Raw genomic sequence first — 22,670 nt, 5'->3', positions numbered from 1 at the left:
CTTTCTGGGTCTGTCCCTTCACGGTGAAGATACTAACGCTGGGCTGGGTGAAACCTAAGGTGACTTCGATTTCATGTTCTAAAATTCTTGGATCTTTTTTAAGGTGAAAGATATGTCCGGCTGGCTGGTCACCGACTTGGTCAGTTCCAACCAGCTCCAGTCCCAGCAGGACGCGCTGGGCGGGCGTCACCAGATCAGCATCAACAGCTCGGCGGTGGTGCACGGGCTGACCTCCCAGTATTACTGGTCGGCCCCGGAAGCCTACCTGGGAAACAAGGTACTTCCAGGGCCGGCGTCTGGGGCAGAGATCTCAGAGCACATTAAGGAAGAACTTGCGTTGGCTTTTCAAGTACTGTTGTTGGTCTCTTTTGAGTTAAGCAGAATATCACACAGCATTTACTGACACCTGACTCACACGGTCTTTTTATCCTTGTTAGACTTTACTGCATCTTTAAAATATGAACCTGTGTCCTTCTTGGCCCTGTTGAAGGTGGTCTGTTTTATGAAATCTTGTCCCCTCTCCCCGACAGACCTTCTGTTTTGCTCTGGGTTCCTGGGTCACCTGGGCCTTTGTGAAGGTCCCTCACATCCCTGCCCTGTGGAGCCAGCCGTGTACCTGTCTTACCTGGCGTATAGAACACCCCTGGGAAGGGTGTGCAGGAACCCTTGCACTGCCCCCTGCTTCTTTATCATGATTGTTGCTCACGTGAAGTTCATGTTTAAGAACAGATAGAATCCTTTCCATTGTAAGAAAACGCTCAAAGGTGATTCCACAAAGTGGGAAGTTGGTGGCTACAATTTAACCTCTCCCTTCAGTGACATACGTGGTCCTGTCCCTCCTCACCAATAGGCAGCTTCCCTCCAGACTCTGATCTATCTGAAAATATATTCAGTGGAATCTCTCTCAATACCTACAGCTCCCTGCTCACCTTAACCAGGCCTTTGGTTTGTTTGAAGTCATGGTATATGTAGTGTAGGTCTCGTACCGTGGTACATTTCCAGTTAATTTGATGGTTATATTTTAATTTTATAGCTGTTTTGTGTATGTTTAAGTAGTGTTTATTTTTGAAAATGATTACTTTTCCCATCAAATTAGAATCTTAGAAGACATTTTCTATTTAGAATGGGATCTTATCACCAAAATTCAATAGTTTTGTTTTGTTTTGCTTTCGTGTCTGGAGAGCACCTCTCCAATTTTATGGTGCAAAGATTGGATTCTGAACGTTGTACCATAGCTGACAGAAAGAAAATCTCTCTTTTACATTAAAGGATGTCAGATCAGGAAGGAAATCCTTAGTCCTTCCTTTAGCTGGTCACGCGTGTTGCTCTTGCCCTCCTCTAAGCAGGGCGGTGAGCCCCAGTGTTGAGATTGTGGTCCTGGGTCACACTCCCCGCCCCCTAAAGTCCTGAAGTGAAATAAAGGTCTATCGTGGGACTAGCACAAGTTCAGAGTAATTTACCTCGGGGTCTCTAAGAAGGAGTACTTTTTTTCTGTGCATTTAGACAATATCCTACATTTCGTGGTATCAATTTAACAGAATATTCGTATAACGTGCTTCCTTTCCACTGCCTTTAATGTGAAATCCTTACGTATTGTGGCCTCTGGGACGCCTCGCACCCTAGTTGTTGCCAGGTGGATCCTAGTGACCGTGTCCTCTTACCAAGGGCTGTGATCCTTCCCCTCGGCGCTCATTGTCACTTAAACATTCCAGCTGACGGCGTTTGGTGGATTCCTGAAGTACGCGGTGTCTTACGAGGTCCCAGTGGAGACGGCGGACGGTGACCCCATGTCTCACGCCGACGTCATCATTAAGGTAATTGCTTTCGCATCGCTTTGCTAGAGCCGAGGGCTTCGTGGGGCAGCAGTTTTATGACTGAAGGTGGCTAAGCGAGGCCGTAGTGGCAGGAGCTCAGGGCCAGGTGGCCATTCAGTGGTGCCTTGCCTGTCTGGACTCCGCTGAGACTGGGAATTTCCAGAATTGCCTCAGGGCAGCACCTGTAGCTCTTGGCTTGCTCCTGTAGCTGACCTGTCTATTCACAATTTAGAGGGAGAGGAGTTTTTCCTCGATGTTGGGACTTCCTTTTCGGCCCTTTGGGTCCCTCCTCCCCTCCTGTAGCGTCCTCCCCACGTGAATGACTAGGCAGCAGTGCCTGGCTGTGTGGGGACCGGAGATGCATTGTCATTTTTGTCCTCCACCTCTGTCCCTGTTCCTGCATCCTCACTCCCATCACAAAAAGACCCAGCAAGGCCTTGGCCTTTGCTGTACCCCTGAAACACTGTAAATCAACTATGCCTCAATTAAAAAAAAAGATTAGAGGTGTCAGATTGGTTGCTTTGAGGGAAACTGTGGGCTAGTGCATGACTTTGTCTCTTTTCTGAGATCCCAGCACAGGCACAGTCTTTAGACTTATCCGAATCCCTCTGAGAGGAAGATAGTGATATGTTTTCTCTGGTCGTTCTGGACCAAGGGCTATGGACATCATTACACGTTTGCCAAAAACCTGCACACAGATGAAAAGCCACGTGGCTGAATACAAAATCTGCTTTCAGTGTTTGATCATGAAATTGAATTATGACTGTATCTCCTCTTGTTTTTAAATGTTAGGGGAATGGGCTCACTTTAAGCACCCAGGCAGAGGGCCTGTTATTGCAGCCCTATGAAGAGCACTTGAACGTGGTTAGACTTGTGCCTGAGCACTTCCGAGATTTTCACAGCAGGAGGGAGGTAGATCGCGACCAGCTGATGACCGTGCTTGCCAACGTGACACATCTCTTGATCAGAGCCAACTACAATTCTGCAAAGATGGCTCTTCACAGGTGTGTACTGAAAAGGAGGGAAAACGTAGGTGATCTCGTCCTTATTATCATATATTTTAAGCTGGATATACTTTACTTGATTATTCTAGGGACACAGCTAACGGAACTGTCTTGGAATTATTGTTTATCACTGTAACGTTATCGAAGGCATACGAATCGTTGTCCATGAAAAATGTATCTAGTAGGAGATAGACTCGGCGTTGGGATTGGAAACCTTCAGGGTGGATTTTTGAGAAATGCCCCATGAGGTGACGGTTGTTAACTGTGTTGCATCTGGTTTTCACCCTCCTGATGTTAATGGTCTTAGGTTTTCACAGACTATTTAAGCTCATGGGTCCATCCTTAGTCGTTCTGTTACTTTGAGAAGGTCAGTTTCTGGCAATGCCAGGCTAAGCATACATGTTGGGTGCAGCTAAAGCAAACAGAGAACTGCCCATTCAGGACCATCTCTCTGCCCTAGAGAGAGTCCAACTGCATGGGTTCGTTCTTCTGGAGTTCATTCTTCGGAACGGGCTTCTCAGAGCCTTCCCACGGCTGTGTATGGACCGCAGCTCGTCTTGTGCCAAATGTCCAAGTCATTTCCAGGGACTAATGACAGCTCCCAGAAAGCGTACTGTTGTGAAAATCTTTACTCGCTTACAAAAATCACGTCACCATTTTGTTTGAATTAAATCTGTCTTAGGAATTCGTCTTCTGCGAGGTGTTAGATGCCGTGTGCGAGTGTGTAAGTCCTGTAACGGCCCTGCCTGTTTGTCTGTTGGCAGGTTGGATTCTGTCTCTCTGGACACAGCCAGCCCTAACGTTATAGACGTGTCCCTGGCCACGGAGGTGGAGCACTGCGAGTGTCCCCAGGGCTACGCGGGCATCTCTTGTGAGGTATCACTCCTCCCCCTTCCTGTCTTCTTCCTTTTGTTCTTCCTGCGGGGTTGGGGGAAAAGCGCATTGAAGGTGATGTCGTGACGCGTGTTTGAATTTTAACTTTGGAAACCCAGTGTTTCTAAACATCAGACTTTTGGAGGCTATTTGGAACATTGGAAACACATTGTTTAAGGAACTCTAATTCCTCTGGGGCATCTGGGAATACCCTAAGTAAGTGTCACTGTCCTGCTAAGTCAACAGGAAAGTTGAAGCACCCATGCCATATTTTACATTTCTAGGGAGGATTGAATTTGACTGTATTTGAACATTTACCAATTACCAACCTGCGACCCCGGAAAGCTTTAGACAAGCCAGGCCTTTTTGGAGACCTTTGATGGCCCCAGGCTATGTTACTTAGGTGGGCTCTACCTCACATATGCAGTATATGAAACTATACTTGCAGTCATGGATGAAAGTAATCTGTCGCTTAAAAATTTTGAAATATTTTTTGAAATTATTTGGACATACATATTGATAGTAACTCTCTCTTACTGAGAACTTTCTATGTATTTGGCACTATTCTGAGCCCTTTCCATATGTTACCTCATTTAATCCTTACAACAGTCCTATCAGGTAGGCCCTTCATATACTTTCCGTTCCGTAGATTAGGAAACGGAGACACAGAGAGGTTAAGTAAGTTGACCAAGGTCACACAGCTAGGAAGTGGTCTTTGAACTTCATCCCTGCTAATTGCCATGAGGTCCTGCCTCTCACGAGCCCATGACTGACTGTGATTGTGAACATTTGTCATTGGCTGTGATTTCTTGGCAAGCATTTTTACAGAGTGAGAACATTTAACCTATAATATGTTTCTCTCTTTATTAGCTTTGCAGTTAATAAAGTTGGCCTAAAGCTTCGTGGTGTACATATTTAATTAAATATTTTTATTTCTATTTTAAATATTTTGCAATAATTTTTTTGGCCACAGGGTCAGGACCAATGAACTTATTTTTACATCTCATTTATTTTTAGGACCAGCAAATGTCCATAAGTCCTAATCCCTGTGGGCCTAGTGCTTAATGGATAAATGACCCTCAGACCACCTCATAGTATGTGGATGTGGGCTTAGGGGGGCGACAGGTAGAGCAGGGACAACCGTGGAAGTGGGAGCCCCGCCAGCTGGACCGGGGTGGGGGGACAGCAGGGAACAGCTGCTGCTAGAGAACAAGTGGGCTTTGTTCCCGGAAGCGCCGGTGCGCTTGGGTCGATGGCTCAAGCATCACATAGGAAGCTCAAGACTCCTTTGCAAGAGTTTGTGTTAAGCAGAAGAACTCATTCTTTTATCCAGCTCTCACTCAGAAGCTGACTTAAAGAATCAGGCAGCTATTGGTTGGGAATGGAATTTGGGGGAGCCCTGTAGCCACGACAGAGAGCCCCAGGCAGCTGCCTGCTCAGTGCCTATCTGTAGACAAGTCCACTGTCCCTGGGGGAGCGTGGCTACGGAGCGGGGTCGGGGGGCAGGTGTCAGGGGACTTTCCCAAGGTCAGTGTGAATGAAGGCATTATGTATTATTACTATAATGAAATGCTCTTTAAGAATTCTTAGGACAATAAAAATCAAAACCACACCCCCTCCTCCCATGCCCCCAAGGGAGCGTGCCAGCCTCCAAATTAGTTACTCCCCGGTCTGCACTCTGGACACGTTTCTTGTCTGCTGTGGCCTCGGGCAGCCCGTGGACATGGGTCTTGGAAGTGTGCACACCTGGCGTGGAATCACTGCACGGCGAGTGCCGTGGACCGTAGCTAACGCGCCGTGTTCCGGATTCCAAGTCTATCAGATAGAGAGCCGATTTCTCAGGGTCGTCACAAGGGCGACATGAAGTACAGTGTCTGGGGTGGCTCCCTGCCCCTGAACGCCCACGTTGTCTGTTCAGCGCGTAGCCAGAGGGAAGCTCACCTGCAACGTTTGCTCTCTTAAACTGATGCTGTTTGACGCAGACCTGCATTTAACACTTTGATGGCAACATTTACTAAATTTTAAGCAAAAGAAAAAGTGTTGAGAGAAATAAATCCCCTTGATTGAAACACTGGTTAAAAGACTGTTACATGATTTCTAAGAATATTGCAGTGGAAAACCGCTATGATGTACGCTGACTCATTGCACAGCCATTACGTTTTTGTGTGCATGTTTCTACCTTTAAAATATATAAGGAACTGGATTATGGTGATGGTTGCACAACTCAGTAAACTTGCTAAAAAAAATCATTGAGTCGTATGCTTAATATGGGTGCATTTTATGGCACGTTTGGGGAAAAAAAAAAAAGTTTCCATTCATGGAAAGTTGAGTGGTTTATGTTTCTAATGTATTGGGAAGAAGATGATTTGCGTTTTGTATAAAGTTGCCTTCACCCGGACAGTCACCTGTCCTTCTTTTGCAGTCCTGTCTCCCTGGCTATTACCGCGTGGATGGAATACTCTTTGGAGGAATCTGTCAGCCCTGTGAATGCCACGGCCATGCAGCTGAGTGTGACGTTCATGGCGTTTGCTTTGTGAGTCTGGCTGAGACCTTGATTGCATGCCCTCCTCCCACCCTGAAGCCCTCACTGTACAGAAGTGATTAAAAAAGAAGCTTCCTCCGCAGGGAATATCCCTGCCCTTGTGGACCCCAGAGGAAATCTGCAGGTTTAAGTCATAAAATGTTTCCTGCTTTTTTCCTTCTTTTTTTTGTGAAGAAAAGTTGCTTTGGTGATAGTAGAAAAGAGATGTATAATTTTACTGCAGGTTTTTTATTAGAACAATAAGTAATGATTTACTTCTCAAGATTAAAAAGCAATATAAAGGGAGAAAACGTCCACTGATTAAATAAAAAGGATCAGATCTTTTAAATGCAAGTGCTAGTAGATTTTAACATTATATTACATAGTATATCGTAAGAGGAATAATAAAAATTTCTAATAATCTCACTCATTTGTGTAATATATAATGCTTCATAGATGTTAGCTCAGATAAACTCTGCAAACAAGTACCTCTTTCATGCAGTTGGAGTTGAAACAGGGCTTAGCAAATACGTTGTTAATCTTGAGAATGAACTTTGGGGCAGATGCAGGGCAACACTTGTTTTTTAACTTCAGTCAGGAATTCTTTTAGGCTCTATGCCTGGGAGCCAGGCCACACTTCTGGGTTCTAATGGATTCACTGCTCAGAGATGGAGTGAATGCATATGGTAATCAGCTGAACCCTATTCACTGCACAGGGAAAGGATCATCATGCTTTTTCCAAAAGAGCTTGATTGAGTCACAGGGTTAGGAAAAATTAACGATCAGACCCGTGGGGAAGATATCGGCATGATGCCGCTGATTGCTTTTTCTCTCTAGAGCCTAATTTTTCTTTTTCTCTGCAAGTACAGCTTCTGTTTTGTTCTTTGTCCACGTCTTTGTTCTGTAAGTGAAGCGTCTGTAGGATGGCATGGAATGATGTTTGCACGCATACTCAGTCCCTCCAGAATAAGTTCCTCAGGTGCAACTTCCCATAAGGAAGGGAGGTCGCTGCTTTTTTTTTTTTTTTTAATTTATTTATTTGGCTGCGTTGGGTCTTCGTTGCTGCGCGTGGGCTTTCTCTAGTTGCGGCGAGCGGTGGCTACTCTGTTGCGGTGCATGGACCTCTCATTGTGGTGCCTTCGCTTATTGCAGAGCACAGACTCTAGGTGCTTGGGCTTCAGTAGTTGTGACGTGTGGGCGCAGTAGTTGTGGCGCACGGGCTTAGTTGCTCCGCGGCACGTGGGATCTTCCCAGACCAGGGATCGAACCTGTGTCCCCTGCATTGGCAGGCAGATTCTTAGCTACTGCACAACCAGGGAAGTCCCGGTCGCTGCTTTTTTAAAGCCTCTCTCCCCCTGCATTTGGGTTTGGAGGCCTCTGCCAACACTTGAGGGTGGTCAGCAGGTCGTGGTTGTACCACCTATGGCTTTAGTGACAGGCAGGCTGGAAGATTTGCACATGCTTCTGTTAATAGATATTTCCAAAAATATATTCTCCTATGAAAGTGAAGATGCTAAATACCCTTAAAGCTCTAAGTATAGAAAATAATAATAATTTATAGTTTAAAATTTTTTAAGGAATAATTTCAGATTTACAGAAAGGTTAGAAAAATAAGATAGGGAGTTCCCGTGTAAGCATCGCCCTGTTTCCCCGGATGCTCATCTTACACAATCTGTATGGTTATCAAAACTCAGAAATTAACATGGCACAGTCCCATCAACTAAATGTCAGATTCCATCCAGGTTTCATCCTTTTCCTTTCCGGCATCAGACCCACTGTCCCGTACTGCATTTAGTGGCTTTGCCTCCTGCAGGCTGTGACAGGTCCTGGTTTTCAGGACTAGGGCACGTTTGAGATCTTTGGACCTTCTGTGGACTGTCCCTCAGCTGGAGCGGGTCCACTTTCTCGTGATGAGGTTGAGGTTATCTATTTTTGGTGAGAGGACCTTGAGGTGACGTGCCCCCCCCCCCCCAGTGTGTGCTGTCAGGGTCTGTGATGCCGCTGGCTTCTTCTGGGGGATGTTAATTAGCCTGGGTCACTCGGAGAAGGGGGTCTCTGCCAGGTTTGTCCACTGTAAAATTATTATTTTTCCTTTTTTAAGTAATTAAAGGAGAAAAGTAATAAAAATTTAGATTGGAATACAGGGAAATATAAAAACTTGGTAAGATCACTTATCTGTTTCGTCTACTTTGCTTTTTAAATTCTATTTTAAAAAGAAACCTTTAATTCTTCCTCTTGCATAGCTGTAAATAGCCCCTGGCCTTGTATATAGTTATCTAGATTCTAGGGGTTGACTCCTTATATACATTTTATTAGAGAGAAGTTTCCAGTTGTTCTTAGTGTTCCTATTCTTTTTTTTTTTTTTAATTTTATTTATTTATTTATTTATTATTTATGGCTGTGTTGGGTCTTCGTTTCTGTGCGAGGGCTTTCTCTAGTTGTGGCAAGCTGGGGCCACTCTTCATCGCAATGCGCGGGCCTCTCACTATCGTGGCCTCTCTTGTTGCGGAGCACAGGCTCCAGACGCGCAGGCTCAGTAATTGTGGCTCACGGGCCTAGTTGCTCCGCGGCATGTGGGATCTTCCCAGACCAGGGCTCAAACCTGTGTCCCCTGCCCCTGCATTGGCAGGCAGATTCTCAACCACTGCGCCACCAGGGAAGCCCAGTGTTCCTATTCTTGTTTTTTTTTTAAAGATTATTTTTAGAGTAGTTTTAGGTTTACAACGACGTTGAGAAGAAGGTATAGAGATTTCCGATCTACCCCCTGCCGGCCCCCATGCTCATACGCCCCTATTACCAACATCCCCCCCCCACAGAGTCGTGCATTTGTTACAATTAGTGACCCCACGCTGACACATCACAGCCACGCAGAGTCCATAGTTTACCTGTGTCCTTATTCTTTTCTCTGAGCTCTCTCCGCTCTTACTCCGAGGAGAAGTCAATTTCTTTTCTTTGGAAAGACAGGGGCATAAAATGCAGTTGTGTGTGTCTTGGGCCCTCCTGGTTTTCCTTTTCCAATCAAGAGAAGATGTGTTCGCTCCCCAAGGAGATGAGCATTCCTATCCCTTCACGTTCCAGATCCACCAACAGGGATCATCACTTAAAGGGATGTTGGCGCCCGCCTGAGAAAGCATTGAAACAGACCTTCAGCAGGTTTTTCAACAGAACTATATCATAGTTTTCCCAAAGAGAAAGAAGACCCAATCTGGCCCTTTGAGGAAAGGAAGCAAATCAGAGACATTTTGCAACTGAGCATAATCAAATAGATTTTAATGAAACTAATTATTTTGCGTAATTCTTTTAGCACAACCATGTAGCTCTTTAGCAAGGCCAGTTGCATTTTGAGTAGATTTGGGTTAATGATCAAAACCAAGGTCATATGAGGGATGAAAAGAAAAAAGAAAAGCGCATGGGCATCATCTGGAAGCTTTCTTAGAAACTCAAAATCGCAGACCTCCAGCATCAGAGTCAACATTTAACCCACATGATCTGTATACACATTCAAATTTGGAAGCTCTGGTCTGGGATAACCCTAAATAAAACTGGTGAAACCGTGATATAGAGGATGGAACACAATTAAATTGAATAGATGGGAAACCTATTATCAATCTCAGGAATGATAGAAAAGTATGCAGTTAGCAACTGGAAATATTATTTTAATAGTCAAGATGAAAAATGTCCAGTAAGTGTGTGTACAATGAGTGGCTTTAAGAGAAGGGGTATAAAAGGGCATGGAAGACCCCAAGGGAGAGGAAGTGAGAGGAGAGGGCCCACAGGCGGGGCTGGGGCTGGGAGTATGGGCAGGGGAGGGCAGAGGTTGTAGGAGAGAGCTCTGGGTGGCATCAGCACAAGGTGGGGGCAATAGGGAGACCAAGTCACAGGAGAAGAGGAGCCTGGAAGGAACGTGCAGGAGAGGAGCCTCCCAGGGGCCCGTCTCCCACACACCTCCTACACCTGACGCAGGGTAATTGCACTGTCTAAAGAGGTGTTTTAAATGAAGGAAAGAAATCTTTCGTACTTATTCATGTATTTACCATTTCTGATGTTCTCCATGCCTTAGTATAAATTCAGGATTTCCTGGACTGTCTCCAGGGGGAAAGGCATGCAATTGCAGGACCCATCCCGCTGTCTCCCTTCCCTCCACATCCTGCACCTCCGCCGTCCAGGGTCTGAGAGCAGCTCTTTGATGTATTGTATTCCGTTCCTACAGAGGGCAAGTCTGCTGCCAGTTACTCTGACACGGTTGGAAATGAAAGCTCTTATGCTTCCTGTTTACATAAAGTAAAAATTTTTATCTGCGAATCTTGAAACAGGCAACCCCTCCTCATATAAGAGAGTTTGGTGACTTGCTTTAGCGTTTTGCCTTTTTTGTTCACTTGGACTTCAAGCTGTTTGAAGGTGAATCTGAGACTCCTTTAAGGAGGCCTGAGCCGAGTCTTCTTTCCATGCGTGTGTCCTAGGCATGCCAGCACAACACCACTGGGGACCACTGCGAGCGCTGCCTTCCCGGCTTCTACGGGCTGCCTTCCCGAGGGACCCCTGGGGACTGCCAGCCGTGTGCCTGCCCGCTCTCCACGGCCTCCAACAAGTAAGCCCGGCTACTCCACCCGCCGATCCTGTCCCGCGTGGCCTGGGTCTCCATCCAGACCTGCACTGATATCTTCAGAACAAGACCTGTGTGTAACGAGAGTGTTAATTTTGCCCTGGGGCAATTAATTGGGATTAGAGATGGAGGAACAGATTCTCTCTTCTTTAAAAAAAAAAAGAAAAAAAACTTTGATGTGTTAAATTATGTAAGGCAAGTTGTGTGAAGGCAAGGACATTTGCATGGCCTTTTTTCCCCTTGGTCTAACGTTGGCCATCAGTTCCTTCACACGTATATGTTGTGTGCCTACCACTGGGCTAAGAGGCAGAGGAGATGCAGAGATGAATAAAACATGTTCCTGGGCTTCAGGAGTATTTGAGCTAATGGCCAAAGTATGTAAATACGAGGCTCATTGAGAATGGGCTGAATTCATTTAGTTAATTCAACAAATCTTTACTGAGCGCCTGGTATATGCTGGGCATCATGGTAGGTGTCGGGTATCGAACTGTTCCTTCGTGGCTGCTGACACCGTGGAATCCACAGTGCGGTCACGAGGGCAGAGGAGGTGGGTCCGCTGTGCAGAGGGAATCTGTGCGGGCGACTCCCTGTGGAAGCTCTCCATCTGAGACTTGAAGGATGAGAGGGAGCGTGAAGGCAGTGGAGGAGAAGGGCCGGCTAGGCGGGAAGAAGTGGTGCCGAGGTCCGCAGCGTTAGGAGCAGGTCGGTTTGGGGAGCCGCAGGTGGTCCCGGGGCACAGAGCACGAGGGGAGGCGGAGGACAGTGCCAGTCAAGGCCTCGACCAACATGCTGGGGCTTGTGTGCCCCCAGGCCAGCGGGTTGAAAGCCTCTCCCACTGTTTACCCTTTAGAGCTCTCCCCCCATCCACGCCTAGAGGATTCTCCCACGGGGATTTTTACTTGGAACTCCAGTGTACAAAACAGCAATCAGGGCTGCTCTGGTGAAATCGTGGGGGCCTCGCTATGGCCCCCAGGCCTCCCTTCGCAGTCCTCCCAAGACCCAGGAATGGCGTGTGAAGGGACCTCGGTCTGCATGGGGGCCTCGGGGGATGCTGGTGACACTCACTGAAGTGCGGAGCCCCTTGGCTCTGTCCTGTAAGCGGGCTCACTCTTGGCCAGTGTGGGCAGCTCTAAGGCAGGCAGCCCAGTCCCGGGAACTCGAGGAGAGGAGCTCTGCCTGAGCATCGGAGCCGGCCTCCTGGAGGAGGGGACCGCTGAGCTGGGTGTTGGGGGTGAGCCAGTGAACCCGGGCAGACGGGGAGAAGCGCAGTCGGGCTGAGGGTCGAGCAGGAGCAGGGAGTGTCCAGCGCCCACAGGCGGGCTGCGTGGCCTGGGGCCTTGGGTTCTGGGCTAAGGAGTGAGGACGCGGTGAAAGTTTGTAAGGACAGGAGTGGTAGAAACTAAGCATTTTAATATTTAGGAATTCTGCACCATCCACTGGAGAACCGCATTCATTTCTAGTGCTTTGTCAGTTTCAGCCCCACCTGCCACCTCAATGATGGAGATGAAGTGTTCTGTGACCAGTGTGCCCCGGGATACGCGGGGGATTGGTGTGAGAGGTACTCTTCTTCGCTCGACCGGTTTCCAAAAATTTTTTTACTATAAATTCTATGTGTTTATTTTTAAATGTGTGGTTAAGTGTGGCTTTAGAGCTTTTGGTATGTCATTGCTGTTCCATCGGATCATAGAGAAAAACCAGTCAATCGATTAAAAAATTAATGTTGGAAGTCCCTGGGGATTTTTTGATCTCCTTGAGCTAATCTCAGTTTTCATCAATATCAATAGGAAACTGCCAGGAGTCAGTACTTCTGTTCATACATTTGAATGTCCTGTTACTCTGGATGATTCCATAGGCAAGGGGTGGTTTGATTTAATAGTTGTCTTCTGGCGCCTGGAAGCGAGGGTTGTCTGTCCTGCATGTACGTCTTGGTGCCAAGTCTGGCTGGACTCCGTGGGAGGTGACATCGCTGAGTGGTGGGATGCGGGTCGAATTGTCTGGGGCCGGAGCATGTCCCCGGGATGTTTGGCTCTTTTTGGACGCCCTCCCTGTGCCTCACAATGAGTGATGGGAATCTGTGAATGCCTGAACTCGAGCAGCATTCCTCTCACGGTAAATCTTCGGTAAAGAGTCGGTGTGATTGATTAACTACTCAGAGAGTCCCTGGGTGGTGGGGTAATGTCTACAGTAATCGCATTTGTTTGCATCCCTCTCTCAATCTTTTATATAGATGCGCAGACGGTTACTATGGAAACCCAACAGTGCCCGGAGATTCCTGTGTCCCATGTAACTGCAGTGGCAATGTGGACCCCTTGGAGGCCAGGAGCTGTGATTCCGTCACCGGAGAATGCCTGAGATGCATCGGGAACACCGATGGCCCCCACTGTGAGAAGTGTGCCTACGGGTTCTATGGGGACGCCGTGACTGCGAAAAACTGCCGCGGTGAGTGTGTGACCCGGCGGTCCTGTCCATTACTTATCACCCTGTGAAGCCTCCATCCATTTACTTACTTGCATCAAAAAGTGCTCAGCCCAGGAGGTCACTTGACCCGATCTGCGCTGGGTTAGCTTGATCAGTTACTCCAAATGAAGGTCAGATGGCCTAGAAAACACGCGCCCTTCCATTTCAGGAGAAAGTGGTCCTTCACAGGGTGCTGGCACTGCTCCCAGTGACCCAGGAGGCCAAGGAAGCCTGTCCCGTTTGTCAGGGAGATGCTACGGGCTGAGGGATGAGGCAGATGGGATTTCAGGATGTGGAATGGGAAATGGGGAGACCCTAGCCCCCAAAACTGGTGTCTCTCAGTGGTCTGCGCCTGAGTCACCAAATCCCCACGTCGCTCGGCAGGGGCTCTCTGCTTAGACCCTTGAAATTACAGACCATGTAAAACCAGTTACTTAGAAAAGTAGATTTTCAAACTCCTAGAATGACAGACTTATAGCCTTAGGGCTGATAACAGCTCTCAGATTTTTTCACACAGTTCTTGAAAAAGGAATGAAAGAGTAAAAGTGACAATTATAAATTATTTTGATAATTTCCTATAAATGCTGGTCCTACTGTGCTGTTACAACGTGGAGACACAAGAGGGAGCTAGCGATCCAGAAAAGATGTTTTCCTAGGACCACGTCAAGAGATTGACAAGCTTCTGTTGCCCTGGGCCTATGAACCCGACCTTCAGCACCTTGACTGGTTATCATAGGTAGATAATTATGATAACCAGTAATTGTATAAAGCTTCAAAGTTTATGGAATGCTTTCACAATTCTCACGGCATTTCTTTTCATCCTTACTGCAAACCTTGATGATTAATTTCTTAGTTCATTTGTCATTTATTAAGTGTCTGTTACTTCCCAGGCACTATGCCAAATACTGTGATTGGAGTTGGAAATTTATTTAATCAGACTTGAAAATCCCAAGTCTATTTGGGAGCTACACACGATGGTGTAGGAGAGAGGCACGTGTGTGGATTCAGGGCTTTGGAGTCTGCCTAATTTAGAGTCCAGGATTGGTCACCAACCAGCCCTGTGACATTAGGCAAATTTTATTAACCTCTCCTGGCAACTATTTCTTCATACATAAAATGGACATAATTATACGTATACACTAAGGCCTTTCTGAAAAGTCAATGGGATGACAAATTTAAAGTTCTAGACAGTAAATAAATGGTAGCTATTACAATTGCTAGTAATAAGAGCAGTCATTTTTATTATTTTTCTGTATCAATGCTGTCCAACAGAAATGTAAGTCACACATGTAATTTAAAATGTTCTAGTAACCACCTTTTAAGAAGTATAAAGAAACAGGTGAAATACATTTTAATAATACATTTTATTTAACTCAGTATATAGAAAGTATTATCATTTTATCATGTAATCAAGTTTTCAAAGTATTAATAACTGTTTTCTTTCTTTTTAATACTGTCTTCAAAATTCAGTGTGTGTTTTATAGCCCATCTCGATTAGGATGCTAAGTTTTCATCAGAAATACTTGATCTGTATTTAGATTACATAAAGTTCAATGTTGAAGAAATGGATTCATACACCCAAGTTGTTCAAACATATTTAAAAGTTTTCCATCATGTTTTCCTTTATGTGCATCCACGCTGACAAAGCTGCGTCAGCATTTTGCCATGGGGATAGAAAGGAAAATATAAAATAGAAGGTCTCAGCGATGAGTGGAGAGTGGGGGGGCAGCGGGGGGGGTCAGAACAGGTGGGATTTGGGTCTAGGTCCACGTTGTTGGCCCAGGGAGCTGGACTGGTTATGGGCTGACCCTGTCTGGCTTTTTCTAGTTTCTAGGCACTTACACTTTTTATTCTTTTCCTATCTCCTTTTTCCCCCATTCCTAGCTTTGACGAGATGAATTCCTACAACTGTTGCTGAACATTTCACTAGAAATCCTTCCAGGTCTATAATAAGGGTCCTTCTTATGAACTTCCCAGAAGTCTCCACACGATAACGTAATACCATATTTTATTAGGTGAACCCGGTAAAAATGCCAGTATTCAGTATTACTGACATCAGCTTTGGTGTGATAGATGCACTAGTGGCTGTGGACACAGTGGTCCAGGGCAGAGAGTGGTGTGGAGGGAGAAAAGGGTGGTGGGAAGCCTCCTGGGCGCTAATATTAAAGAAACCTTGTGCGAAATAACTTAAGTAGGTATAATTTTTATATTGTGGGGTTCTTCTGAGAATTAAAATACCTGTAAAGAACCTGGCAGAAGGTAATTGCCAGATATTTTAAATTAGTATTATTTATAACTTGAACAATTTTTATTAATAATTGCTATTATAATTGTTGTTATAGAGGGATAACTGCAAATAACAGTGTGATCTCTGGCTAGTTACATCATCTTTCTAAGTGTTAGACTTCTCACCCAAAAATAGAGAAAATTATAGTACTTCCCTCGTATGTTTGTTATGAAGGTTCATTCATTTATTTCACATATTGACTGTAACGTGGAGACACAAGCTGACGGGTGTGTGATAAATGTGATTTGTTATTATCATCAATATTTGGTGATGATCATACTCGAAGTGAACTTGGAATATTCCCCAGAGGAAGGGTGGGGTTTGAGTGAGGCACAGAGAGGGAGGATCAGAGGGAAATACAAGAGAAAGAGGAAGGAAACCAGAGTTTCGAAGGCGTCCCAAAACCTTGGTAAGAGAGAGGTTCAAAAGGGAGAGAGGGGTCCATGGCCCGTCCCACCGAAAGATGCATCAGGACGGAGGCAGGATCTGCTCACTGGATCTGCACCCGGGAGTCCTGGACATTTTAGGAGGAGCAGTTGTAGCAGCCGAGGGGCCAAGAGTTGGGCTGGAAGATTGGGTGGTGCGAAGGGAAAGGCGGGGAGGGAGGGAGACGGTAGGGAGAGTCGGGGATGGAAACTCAGAGAGAGTTAAGGGTTTGCGGGGGGATGGCAGGGTGTGAATGAATGTGTGTGAGGGGGTATTTTTTGTGTGTGTGTGTGATGTTTTCCCTGGGAGACAGTTAAGAGTGGTGGGAGGCTGAGGACGGTTTTAAATACAGGCTTTGTTATTATTTCGGTACAGCAAGGCCAGCAGATCAGGAGAGGACCACCATCACAAAGGCAGTTTGTTACTCTGGAGGCCAGGTCGGCGGAGAGTCAGGGGGCGAAGGGGACACCCCACAGCATGGGGGTGGCTACACGGGGAAGCACCTGGGTTGGTCAGGAGGGGAAGTGTGGACAGGAGCCTTTATGTGCAGGAAGAAAAGGGCGGGCAGGGTAACTGGTCTGGGACTGGCTAGTCTGAATCATTTCAGCCGGTCCCGGGGCCCAGGGACTGTGCCTCTTGTCTGATGCCGGGCCCTGGAGTAACTAGGACTGGTGGACAGCGGAAGGTCAGGGCCCAGAGAAGCCTGAGAGCCAGTGAGGAAGGCGTGGGGTGTGGGCTCTGGATTGGATGGTTTGCATATGAAAGGCATTCCAGCAGCTGAGTGGTTTACAGTCTCTGGAAATTGACTAGCCCTGGGCACGGCTGTCTCTCCAGGGTCAGCAAGGCCCCAGAAGTCAAAGCATCAGAAAAACAGAAAGTAAAAGTTAAACTGCAAGAATGGGCAGCTCTGTGTGGCGCCCATGACACTTGACCAGCCTCCTACAGGAGCTGTGAACATCGATCCACACACACAAGGGAAAAACTAGGGGTGAGAGGCCCAGTGACAGGGCCATAGTCACCCAAGGAAGCAGAATCCCACCCCCTTTCCTCTGACCATCAGCCTTCTGATTTCCAGTGCCCACCCCTGCTCTGCCCCACAAGGGCTGCCACACAAAGTGTGCTTGGGCCTGAGATAATTCGTGACGTTTTTCTTACGTGGTTATACCATAGGACGGAGAATGTGCATTTTCCGAGCCCAAGCATTCGTAAATGGTACACGTCATGGGACATCTTGTCAGTGAACATATTACAAATTTTAAATGAAGCGCATATTGACAGCTGTGGTACGAAGTACCATGGTTCTTGGACCCGTTAAATTGAATCACTTTGAGAAGGGGGGGACTTTGTGGCTTTAAACATCAATATTCTGGCTGTAGATAAAACAGAAGCATCTGGCCAGAAGGTAAGAACCTCAAAGGACTCATGACTCAGAACAGGGTAATAGTTCATTAAATCATGATGTACAGTATTAGTTATCTAGGTCGTTATCACTGAGCTTTAAAATATTAAATACATATGATTGGGATGAGCAAGTGGCTAAATTGATTTTGAAATCTTCTTTGCATGTTTTTTAATGAAGATTGGTTGATATACATTGGTGGCTCCTTTTAAAAATTTCAAAGAATTCATGAAATTGGTTAAGTTCGTTTGCCAGTTATTATCTTAACAGCTTCAAGTAATTTTTTTTCTCTGTGATGGTTCCTTTCACCAACCTTATTTTGGCTTACTCTTCAGAAAAATACTAAAGTTTTCAAGTTACTGCAAAGCAATCATTTTGTTTTATGATTTGAAACATGAATGTTAAAATTTCTCCTTTTGGGATTAAGGGATTTTATAACAGCCGTACCCAGAAATGGGCACAAATATGCCTTCTGTGTGTATTAGCCTGTGACTGCCATGGCCAAGGCTCCCTCTCTGCTGCCTGCCATCCTGAGACCGGACTCTGTGACTGCAAACCACACGTGACCGGACGGCAGTGTGACCGGTGCCTGGTAAGACGCCTCCTGGTCATTACATACGATTAACGTGTGTGTCAGCGTTAATGTCTGTAAATGATGCCTTAACTGGTTCAAATTAAATGGAATCCCGACCACCAGAAAGAGCAGGGTCCTGCAACATGCCTGGTGAGTGCTATGCGGCCCTATCTGGAGAGTATGTATTCGGTTTACAGAGCCGTGGAATGATGTCACGAACGCTTTATGAATCTATGACACATGCAGTTGTTGCTTTGGGAAATCTTCTAGTAGATACTAGCCACTTACTAAAATGTATCTTGTCTTCCGTGGCTCGGCCCCCGTGAAACAGCGCGGCCACTACGGGTTGGACGCGGGGCTCGGGTGCCTGCCCTGTAACTGCAGTGCGTCGGGCTCCCTGTCGGACGCCTGCACGGAGGAAGGCCAGTGTCGCTGTGTCCCAGGTGTAGCTGGGGAGAGGTGTGACAGGTGTGCCCGCGGCTTCTACGCCTACCAGGACGGCGGCTGTACACGTAAGCTCCTGAATTCAGTGTCTGAGACTTTATTGGAATTCCCGGACTTTTCTCTGAGCTCTCCTTTGACTTCTGTCTAATTCTGTTAAGTCCCTTTACATTTTTTTTTTCTGAACATGTAGGATTTCATACCTTTTTTCTATTTCCTGATCCCTATTCTGGGTAAGTCCACAAGCCTTGGTCAGGCTGTACTAACTGTGTGAGCTTAGACTAATTACTTAACTTTACTTAGCTTCGGTCTCCTCATCTGTAAAATGGAGAAGTCGATTATTCTCTCCATCCAGGAGTTACCGTCAAGGTGGTACTTAAAGTCCTTAGCGTGACGATTGGCAAACAAGTGCTCCGTAAGTGTTAACTCTCTGTTCTCCCCACCGGTGGAGGCCTTTCCCAGTCTTTTGTCTGTTTCTCCCACTATGCCCGATTATCTCTCATCCAGGAGCAACTCTCCACAAGGAGGAGCATTCACCTCCCGTGAGACACGGCGGGGTGCTGGGGATCACGAGTTTTCTTTCAGGAAGTAGAAGAGTGATTGAGATTATTAACACAAGGGAAATAACTTGCAGCATCAACTTTGACCCCTTCGGTTGACCCAACGGTCCTGATCTGTAACAACAGCCTGTGTCTCTGTTGTAGCCTGTGACTGCGCTCACACTCAGAACACCTGTGACCCGGAGTCGGGGGAGTGTGTCTGCCCACCTCATACTCGGGGTGCGGCGTGCGAGGAGTGTGTGGACGGACACTGGGGCCACGACCTGGAGCTCGGATGCCAGGTGTGCACTGTCACCTGCACATTTTCTCAACTGAGAATTACTTTGCTGTGTCAGGTTTCACTCTTCTTCTTTTATCTATTCGCTTGATTTTAACCTGTTGAATAGCTTGATGGTTTCTATTCAAAACTCAGTACCGATTGTAGGAATCAAAGTGGAAGAAGCAGCATCCTTAAAATACGATATTCTGAATTGTCTTCAAGAGTCTAGCTGTGGAATTGATGGTTGGAAGATCAAAAATTTATTTTGGTACCCTTTAAATATATTCTGCAATATATGCTATCTTCCAGGAGAAAGACATAAATCACTTTATTGGGGGTGGGGGAGGTATGTCCGATCTTCAACGGTTCTGTTTTTCTATGTTACTTTTGTCGGTTAAACTTAGACTTTGCATTTTGAAAACAGAGGGAGCGTTACTGGACTTCTAAAATAATTTTGCTGGACTGCTTTGACCTGTTAAGTAGATTAAATTTCAGGCCACGGTCGTGGCCCAGCCTGCACGTGTCACAAAGGTTCACTAACGTCCAGCAGCATAAGTCCTGGCCTCTTGATGGCGTGTGGCAAAGTGAGTCCATATGGCAATAGTGAGAGAGAGATCCATTTGTTTGTATAATCTCCCCACGTTTAGTGTTTTCCTGTAATCCCCATATGTGTACATTATGAAAATATAAAAGCTGCCTTTTTATGTATTCAGTATTTTTCTTGCAGGCCTGCAATTGCAGTAGCGCGGGGTCAGCCAGTCAGCAGTGCGATGTGCTCACTGGCCATTGCCCGTGTAAGCCTGCATTTGGTGGACAGACCTGCCACCAGTGCTCCCTGGGGTACAGAGACTTTCCGGACTGTGTGGCCTGTGACTGCGACCTGAGAGGGACACTGGCCGACACCTGTGGCCAGGAGCAGGGTCTCTGCAACTGTGCCCCGGAGACCGGAACCTGCTCTTGCAAGGTACTAGCGCTCGGCTCCACTTCCTCCCTCCCTCCCACTCGCCATTCTGACTTTGGGGCTTTAACTATTTAAATAAGCACTTGGGTTTTAGACGCTTCTCATAATGAGTTTGCACCACCTTCTGGGTCTGGGTTTAAATTCTGTGTATGCTCTTCTAGAATGATGGATGATGCTGTAATTGTACTGTTAATTACAAGTGTCAGATGATGGGACTGATTTGAAAAACACGCTGAGTTTCCTATCATGTGTTTCAGTTGGCTGAGTAGCCTATCTGTCTTGAATATACAGGTAAAATAGATAACATAGGGCTTCAGGAAGATTTGTGATTCTATACCTGGTAAGTAATTATTCTCTTGTGGGTGCTGGTCAGACTGGAGGACATTTGTGGGGTTTTTTTGTTTTTTTTTTTTAAATCCTAAGTTGGCTTTTTTTTTTTTTTTGAACTTTTTGGGATTTATTTATTTATTTATTTATTTATTTATTTATTTATTTATTTATGGCTGTGTTGGGTCTTCGTTTCTGTGCGTGGGCTTTCTCTAGTTGCGGCAAGCGGGGGCCATTCTTCATCGCGGTGCGCGGGCCTCTCATTATCGCGGCCTCTCTTGTTGCGGAGCACAGGCTCCAGACGCGCAGGCTCAGCAGTTGTGGCTCACGGGCCTAGTTGCTCCGCGGCATGCGGGATCTTCCCAGACCAGGGCTCGAACCCGTGTCCCCCACACCAGCAGGCAGATTCTCAACCACTGCGCCACCAGGGAAGCCCGACATTTGTGTTTATTATTTTCCCAGGAGGTTAGATTTCAACATCATACTTAACTCCGTGTATTTCCTTTCGTTTGCCCGTTGTGCTTTGTTATTAGAAGGTCCTTGGCCATCTTCTCAGTTCCTTTCCCAGGGTCTAAGAGATGGAATCCTGGTTGATTAGCGGTGGGGGAGGAGGAAGGGGAAACTCATGTGGCTGCGGGGTAACGGGAACATCAGTGGACGTGTGCTTGGTTCACCACATCTGTGGTAGCAGTTCTCACCACGGACGGCCAGCACAGGAGGACCTGCCCTAATAATCATCTGGCCCGTGGCTCTCCACCTGACTGATCACTGGTTACCTGGGACCTCCAGGAGGATCCGGGCCCGCTCCTGGAGACTCACCAGGGAATCTGCATTTTCCAAAAGCTTCCAAGATGATTCTGATGATCAGCTGAGTTGGGGAATCACTGCGTCTGAGAGAACTGATGCTCAGAGAGGTTAAGGAACCAGCCTGAGGAGCAGCTGGTTCAGCAGTGTTTGTTCATCCAAAGTTATTTTTGTGTTTTTTCCCATTTCTGTTTGTTCATAAACCGTGTCTCTTTTTCATGTAAAAATGAGTCTGTCACTTTGTCCCCTTTAGGAAAACGTCATTGGCCCTCAATGCAGTGAGTGTCGAGCTGGCACCTTTGCTCTGGACGAGGCGGACCCTCGGGGGTGCACCCCGTGCTTCTGCTTTGGGCTGTCACAGCTCTGCTCAGAGGCCGAGGGCTACGTGAGGATGCCGGTGGGTCACACACACAGATAAATGTTCTGTTTGCAACCCTCTACCCTTGAGAGTTGGGTGAGGGTGGGAAAAGCAGCCAAGTACTTACATTAAATTTTGCTCTTACTGCATCAGAAACTCTAGGAAGCTGATTTGGGTTAGTCCAGAATCAGAGGTCTGCTTCTGCTGTCCAGGAGGTAAATGGAGCAGGAACCAGGGCGTCAGTGTCGCTCTGTGCTAATCTGTCTGCAGCTTTAGTCGGAGTGAAGAGAAAACTCTCAGCAGTCTCCTTCATGTAATTGAACCTGGCCCAGTATAGGAAGAGTTTGACCCTAAATGCAGTGGTTTAAAGGCATTTTCAGTTCATTTTAATCCAGGTGTTTAAATTGAAAAGAAAAGTCTTTCTTATGCCTGTTTTAATGATGAAGCTGTCTCGTCCGAAACAGTGGAAGAATCTCACGGTCAAAGGTGCGGCGTTAATTCACATTCTAAAGTGGCTTTGTCCTCCCCTCCGTGACTAGGTAACGCTGAGCTCAGATCAGCCTCTTCTGCGTGTGGTTTCTCAGAGTAACCTCAAGGGTACGACCGAGGGGGTGTATTACCAGGCCCCTGATGTCCTCCTGGATGCCGTGACCGTCAGGCGGCATGTCCACACAGAGCCGTTTTACTGGCGGCTGCCCGGGCAGTTTCAGGGAGACCAGGTGAGACGTGCACCCCGCCTCCAGCCATCCGCATTTCCTGGGTGAACTTTGAACTCACAGTGGCCTGGGTTGGCCTATTGCTAAGTGGAGTGGTTATTGATTTCCTCTTCTAAGTGGGGATGGAAAAGGTTAACACTTGTAAAAATCCCCCAGATGAATGGCTCTTTAAATTTCTCCATTAATTTTGAAAGTCTTTTAAAGTTCAAAACATATTCTTTTTCTTCTTAAAGCAGTCATTCGACAAACATTTATTGTTTTTACTAATAGAGGCTCAGTGCAAGCT

The 22,670-nt window shown here is 46.5% G+C and overlaps 1 protein-coding gene across 1 annotated transcript in view; it reads left to right on the top strand.

Annotated features, from left to right (window-relative positions):
- Nucleotides 1–22,670, top strand: part of LAMA1 (laminin subunit alpha 1) — a 156,688-nt gene that overhangs the window by 64,284 nt on the left and 69,734 nt on the right. The window contains exons 12-25 of the mRNA XM_082418548.1: nt 104–277; nt 1,713–1,814; nt 2,607–2,818; nt 3,583–3,694; nt 6,114–6,224; nt 10,673–10,800; nt 12,287–12,373; nt 13,043–13,254; nt 17,870–17,976; nt 18,290–18,470; nt 19,104–19,240; nt 19,946–20,182; nt 21,564–21,707; nt 22,208–22,387. Of these exons, the coding sequence (XP_082274674.1) occupies nt 104–277; nt 1,713–1,814; nt 2,607–2,818; nt 3,583–3,694; nt 6,114–6,224; nt 10,673–10,800; nt 12,287–12,373; nt 13,043–13,254; nt 17,870–17,976; nt 18,290–18,470; nt 19,104–19,240; nt 19,946–20,182; nt 21,564–21,707; nt 22,208–22,387 (2,124 nt within the window). The remainder of the gene's footprint in view (nt 1–103; nt 278–1,712; nt 1,815–2,606; nt 2,819–3,582; nt 3,695–6,113; nt 6,225–10,672; nt 10,801–12,286; nt 12,374–13,042; nt 13,255–17,869; nt 17,977–18,289; nt 18,471–19,103; nt 19,241–19,945; nt 20,183–21,563; nt 21,708–22,207; nt 22,388–22,670) is intronic.

Source organism: Balaenoptera physalus (genome assembly GCF_965194825.1).
Source record: "Balaenoptera physalus genome assembly, chromosome: 12".
In the NCBI taxonomy this organism is placed as follows: domain Eukaryota; kingdom Metazoa; phylum Chordata; class Mammalia; order Artiodactyla; family Balaenopteridae; genus Balaenoptera; species Balaenoptera physalus.
This window is presented reverse-complemented; position numbering and strand designations above follow the sequence as displayed.